Source organism: Triturus cristatus, chromosome 10 (assembly GCF_964204655.1).
Source record: "Triturus cristatus chromosome 10, aTriCri1.1, whole genome shotgun sequence".
Classification (NCBI taxonomy): Eukaryota; Metazoa; Chordata; class Amphibia; order Caudata; family Salamandridae; genus Triturus; species Triturus cristatus.
In genome coordinates this window covers 1,203,526,459-1,203,532,458 of record NC_140593.1, presented here as the reverse complement: position 1 = coordinate 1,203,532,458, position 6,000 = coordinate 1,203,526,459, and the positions used below count along the sequence as shown (strand labels likewise).

Below are 6,000 nucleotides of genomic sequence, written 5' to 3'. Positions count from 1 at the left end.
ATTACCAGACACTTTTCAATCATGTGTTCTGGGGAAAATGCATATACAGAGAAATTCTAGGAGTTTAGCCAGAGCAACCCAGGACAGAGAAAAGATGACTGTAAAAGGAGGAGTCCAAAGCTGAAATCAAAACCTGTTTTTAATGATGCGTAGAAGAGCTATACATTGAGTGTTTAAATGCTCGCACACCCTCTGAGCTGCTTACACTAGTGGTCATATGTACAAACACACACAGAAGAATCACACTTGGTGCTAGTCTGACACAATGAAAGCAACGCTCGTGTGAAATGAACTTTGTATAACTTTATTCAGTCATAATGTTCTTTGCGCAACAAAAATACACAAGTTACAATTTTAAAATTTAAAACATTTGTCAAAATAAGCTTATTTCAAGAAACCATGCCCAATTTCAAGTATAGCTTTAAATGCTCCGATAAAACTATGGAACCAAGATTCCTAATATTCTTCTCCTTCTTCGGCCTCACCTTCCACAGAATCTACGCCTACTTCTTCATAATCCTTTTCCAGAGCAGCCAAGTCTTCACGAGCCTCTGAAAACTCTCCTTCCTCCATTCCCTCACCTACATACCAATGCACAAAGGCACGCTTTGCGTACATTAGATCAAACTTATGGTCCAGTCGAGCCCAAGCTTCAGCAATGGCAGTGGTGTTACTCAGCATGCAGACTGCACGTTGCACCTTGGCCAAGTCACCTCCTGGGACCACAGTGGGAGGCTGATAGTTAATCCCAACCTGAAGACAGAAAGACAAGTAAAGATGAGTTCACTAGATCAACCCACTTGTCCCAGCCAAGAGATTCACTGCAAAGGAGACACAAGACACCCCCCCCCCCCCCAAAAAAATAGTACTCTTCAAGTAGCAACAACGCAACCAGGGGGGGGGGGGGGGGGGAAATGTTTACATTAAAAAAAGTTCCACTGATCTTTGGTCCTGGTCCACAGGGAGCACAATTTATGAGTTATGAGAACACCTTAAACCATATCCCACAACTACATACAGGTTGACAAGCAACTAATGCAGGACATGGGTATGAACTGATCTACACATGGTAGATCTATCCAGTCTGATACTCCCTTTGGGTAAAGGAACTGTAAAGCAGCTGCTTTCTCCAAGCAGAACGAGTCTGCTTTCTTGCCCAGAACGGCTGGCTAACCTTTTGGTAATGGGCAATACTACAGGGGAGAATTAACCTGGCTATGTTGGTTCAAGGACTGCTGCAGACTGCCCCATAATTAGAGCCAATTTGCACTGCGACTATTTGGTTCTCCAAGTAGCATCAGTCTTTTTAACGCTTACATGTTAAAAGAGTGATTTGGGAAGAAAGTCAGAATATTCAACAGATGAGCTTTGAAATAAGCTGACCCCTTGATATGACAAAAAAAAAAAGCTTGTATATTTACGATCAAATGTCCTTTGCTGCTCTGAGCGCCGAGATACATCCTTAGATTTACTACTGCTACCACAAGCAAGCTGGGAAAAGAACTGAGCAATTTAGGGGTCTGAATCACAAAAACATTTTCGCCCCCCCCCCCCCCCCCCCCCCCCCCCCCCCGCAGACATGCGGGCTCTTAAAAGACAAGCTTTAGAGGTTTCATTCAAATGTCTCAAAATTACCAATAGTCTCTACAACTGGTGTGGATGATCAGTTTACCCACCTCCTGGTGAATCCAAGATAAATTAAAACAATTTAGGAGGGGTGGGAGTGGAGCTCCCCAAACCACCTCTGGATCGGTCCTGTGGCACACGAGCTGACAGCTGGTGACCAGGTTGCGATTCCTCAGGGTTCCGTTAGGACACCTCCCTCTGGTAAGCTTTCCCAGGACAGTTTAGGCTAGTAACCCCCGAACCATTTCGGATCAGAATGCTGCAATCCTGATCCTTTGCAAAGGGTGGGGAGGTCACCATAAAAAGGTCTTTTCTGTAGGAGTAACTGGAGACTGAAGAGGATAATCTGGTGTTTTGACCCAACGCGATGGGCTTCTGAGATGGTGATGTGCAGCTTCGAAGTGGCCAGTGTATCAAGTGTAAGCTCAAATACAAAATGGGGAGCAACTGCCCCAAATAATCTAGGAGGCTTATTTACTATTTAAAAACTCCAGTTCTGGAATATTTGGGAAAAGATAAAAATGCCCCAATTATTTTTAGGAAGAGTCGAAAAGTAGGTATTTTGTATGCCAGAAAGTTCTGGCCTGAGGGCGCACGTAGATAGATCAGGGCAAATAAATAGGAATACCATCATGGACGGGGAGGGTATACAATGATGCCAACAGTACTTTGCAAGGAATATTAGCTCTCTGCGGAACTTACAGCCACTAGTACAACTCAGCCACTTTCAAGGCAATGTGGCACACCCACTTCATTAGTGCTTTCCAGCCTTGCTCGGCACCATCCAACCACTGCTCATCACCCGTTTTCAGTTCACCGATGCATCGACCATTGTCATGGCACAGCCATCATAAAATTACAACCAAATTCAAGACACTTTTAGTGAGTTGTTAAAATTCCTCTTTTAGGGGTCTGGGACAGTCCGAACAAGATTCCTTCAGCAGAGTCAAGCTGGTTCACTACTACAGCCTAGCTTCCCAAATTCTCCATCTTTTATACATCTATCGCATTTCAAAAAAACATGCAATCAAAGCGAGACGCAATCTTCCCTAGGAAACAATGTTATAAAGTGATTAACAGCATCTCACCTTAAATCCAGTTGGACACCAGTCCACAAACTGAATGGTGCGCTTGGTCTTTATTGTAGCGATGGCTGCGTTGACATCTTTCGGGACGACATCACCCCTGTACAGCATGCAGCAGGCCATGTACTTGCCATGACGAGGGTCACACTTCACCATCTGATTGGCAGGCTCAAAGCAGGCGTTGGTTATTTCAGCCACAGACAACTGCTCGTGGTAGGCCTTCTCTGCCGAGATGACAGGCGCATAGGTCACTAGAGGGAAATGGATACGTGGGTAGGGGACAAGGTTGGTCTGGAACTCAGTCAGATCGACGTTGAGGGCGCCGTCAAACCTCAAGGAGGCAGTGATGGAAGACACGATCTGACCGATGAGACGGTTCAAGTTGGTGTAGGTGGGGCGCTCAATGTCCAGGTTACGGCGGCAGATGTCATAGATGGCTTCATTGTCCACCATGAAAGCACAGTCCGAGTGCTCCAGTGTGGTGTGTGTTGTCAGGATGGAGTTGTATGGTTCCACAACGGCAGTGGAGACCTGGGGAGCAGGGTAAATTGCAAACTCTAGCTTGGATTTCTTGCCATAATCGACAGACAGCCTCTCCATGAGCAAGGACGCAAAGCCAGAGCCAGTACCGCCTCCAAAGCTGTGGAAAATCAGGAAGCCTTGCAGCCCCGTGCACTGGTCGGCCTACAAGAAAACAGTGCACATCATTAATGGGGACACGCACCCTCTCTACCAGAAGGGTTTAATCAGTTTGCCTCAAATGTAGCTCAAAACGTTAAAGTGCCTTAAGTCTCGAGGACAGCAGAACTAAGCCCTCAAGTCAGCAATAAAACCTCTGTGTGTGCTTAATATGAACATGGAACGTATGCAATGCCCATCAGGTGGAGTTGCGTTTGGGGCTGTGACTTTAAAAACCCTTGCCCCTACAGCTATAAACAGATCTATATACCAAATGCTAGGAAGGCTCACAATGCTAATTGCGATAAAGTCTTGTTGCACAGATGTTTCTGCATTAAAATACACTTACTTAGTCTTCTTCCCAAAGTCTACGCTCCTCCCTGGAGGACATTTTCTCAATTTGTCATTCAGGAATCGAGTGTCCAGATCCAAATGTAAACCAAAAAAATAAAACACTCTAGCTGTAGAGAGTTTCAACTGAGAATAGCATCACAGCGTGCATGGAGGTAGACACCGAGGCCGCTCGGAGCCTGTGTAGTCTTCCGCCCAGCCAACATATCAGTCACCCTCATCCACTCCAAGTACATGATTGGAGAACGAGGATTCCCTCGAACTGAAACCACAAATTACAGCTGCGTTCCTAGGAGGTCGTGAGTGTTTGGGGACAGGCGGAGGGCTGCAGTTTACAGGGACATTTCTGTAAGAGCGATACTGTCTGCGCATCTCTTACCAGTTTACGAATACGATCCAAGACCAGGTCGACAATCTCCTTGCCAATGGTGTAATGGCCTCTTGCATAGTTATTGGCAGCATCTTCTTTCCCTGTGATCAGCTGCTCGGGGTGGAAAAGCTGTCGGTAAGTCCCGGTACGTACTTCATCTGAAATGAAATGCAAATCAATTATGTTTCACATGTTATCGGAGAAGCGTGGCCATAAGCATTTTTAGTCATAAGCATGGTTACCATTTAAATACAAGGGGCACGCATTAGACATCAAAGCAGGTTCTAGGTCTTCGTATAAGTAGAGTGAGGTTTGAAGAACATTACATAACACTAACAATAGAAGGGGGTGGCTAACGGTTATACACCCCTGCTTTGAACAGGGGCCCAAGTTTGATAACTCCTTACTCCTGCGAATTCCTGTCTAGAGGCTGCGTAGGCAAAATGCACGGCCGTCCAACTATTGGACATGATTATCTTGCACTCTAGGTGAGTACTTGTCTAATACTGCACATTACCTGGTACTCGAGGTCAGTACTGGTCATGATCACCCTGTACAGGATTACCCTGTACTCGAGGTGAGTACTTGTCTAATACTGCACATCATTACCTTGCACTCGAGGCGAGTACTCGTCTAATACCTTGCACTCGAGGCGAGTACTCGTCTAATACCTTGCACTCGAGGTGAGTACTCGTCTAATACTGCACAGGATTACCCTGTACTCGAGGTGAGTACTCGTCTAATACTGCACATGATTACCTTGTGTTGTGTCTATTGTTATCTTTGCCTGACTCCTGCTGATGTGTCGTCCTTCTGAGTAAATAAATAACTTACCACTTTAAGGCGTTTCCAGGTGTTACCTTTACACCTTGCACTCGAGGTGAGTACTGGTCTAATACTGCACAGGATTACCTTGCACTTGAGGTTAGTACTGGTCTAATACTGCACAGGATTACCATACTTAACCCGGGAGTTCACATTCCCTCACACCGGACCATACCCACCGACCACCGTTGGCTCCAGGTCCACGAAGACGGCCCGGGGCACGTGCTTGCCGGCCCCGGTCTCGCTGAAGAACGTGTTGAAGGAGTCGTCGCCGCCGCCGATGGTCTTGTCGCTGGGCATCTGGCCGTCGGGCTGGATGCCATGCTCCAGGCAGTACAGCTCCCAGCAGGCATTGCCAATCTGGACCCCGGCCTGGCCGACGTGGATCGAGATGCACTCGCGCTGCAAGAGAAAGGAAGGCCGTTGAACCGGTGCGCAGTGGATCGCAGCGCGTTGAGAGAGCGCCTAAAGGCAGCCTTACTGCGGCAGTCTATTGTAGCGCCTGCAAACCAGGCTTGAGCACAAATCGGGACCGTAAGGATGGGAACAATGTGAGAAGCAATGTCACCAGACTCACTTACTACAAACCTGCTACTGGGTCAATAAAAACCCACAGGATGTTCGTCATACCACTTTTGCTGGTCCTAAACTATGTTACCATCGACTACAACTCAGAAAGCGATTACTAGACACAAACGTCAGGTGAACGTATAACACATGCACTCGTCAAGGGCATCCTGCTAAACTGTCAAAGGCCTAGGCTATTAGCCGATAATAACCAGGCAACCGGCAAAACTCATTCAAAATCGTTGTTCCACTGTGTAATGATGAAGGAATGCCGGACTCCCTGGCTGGAATGTAAGATATAAACAATGCACATTCCACCCCACGCTCCAGGTAAAAGACATAAAGGAAGTACACATACATACCAGCGAACACCACACACTGGGTAACAATTTTACATATATATTTTTTAAAACGTAGACGGCCCCCCCACTACACTTCAATCTGACCACCAACAGGAAAATATTCACCGATATATGCTACAAAGTCTGAGGCGCAGAA

General features: G+C 46.6%; 1 protein-coding gene across 3 annotated transcripts in view; it reads right to left on the bottom strand.

Moving 5' to 3' along the window:
• Nucleotides 1-283: 283 nt before the first annotated feature.
• LOC146797060 (tubulin alpha chain, testis-specific) overlaps nt 284-6,000 on the bottom strand; it is a 50,778-nt gene continuing 45,061 nt past the window's right edge. For all 3 annotated transcript variants that reach the window (XM_085629678.1, XM_085629677.1, XM_085629676.1), the window contains exons 3-6: nt 5,115-5,337; nt 4,120-4,268; nt 2,715-3,395; nt 284-753 (exon numbers count right to left, since the gene is read on the bottom strand). In XM_085629678.1, the coding sequence (XP_085485804.1) occupies nt 457-753; nt 2,715-3,395; nt 4,120-4,268; nt 5,115-5,337 (1,350 nt within the window). In that variant the 3' untranslated portion in view covers nt 284-456. The remainder of the gene's footprint in view (nt 754-2,714; nt 3,396-4,119; nt 4,269-5,114; nt 5,338-6,000) is intronic.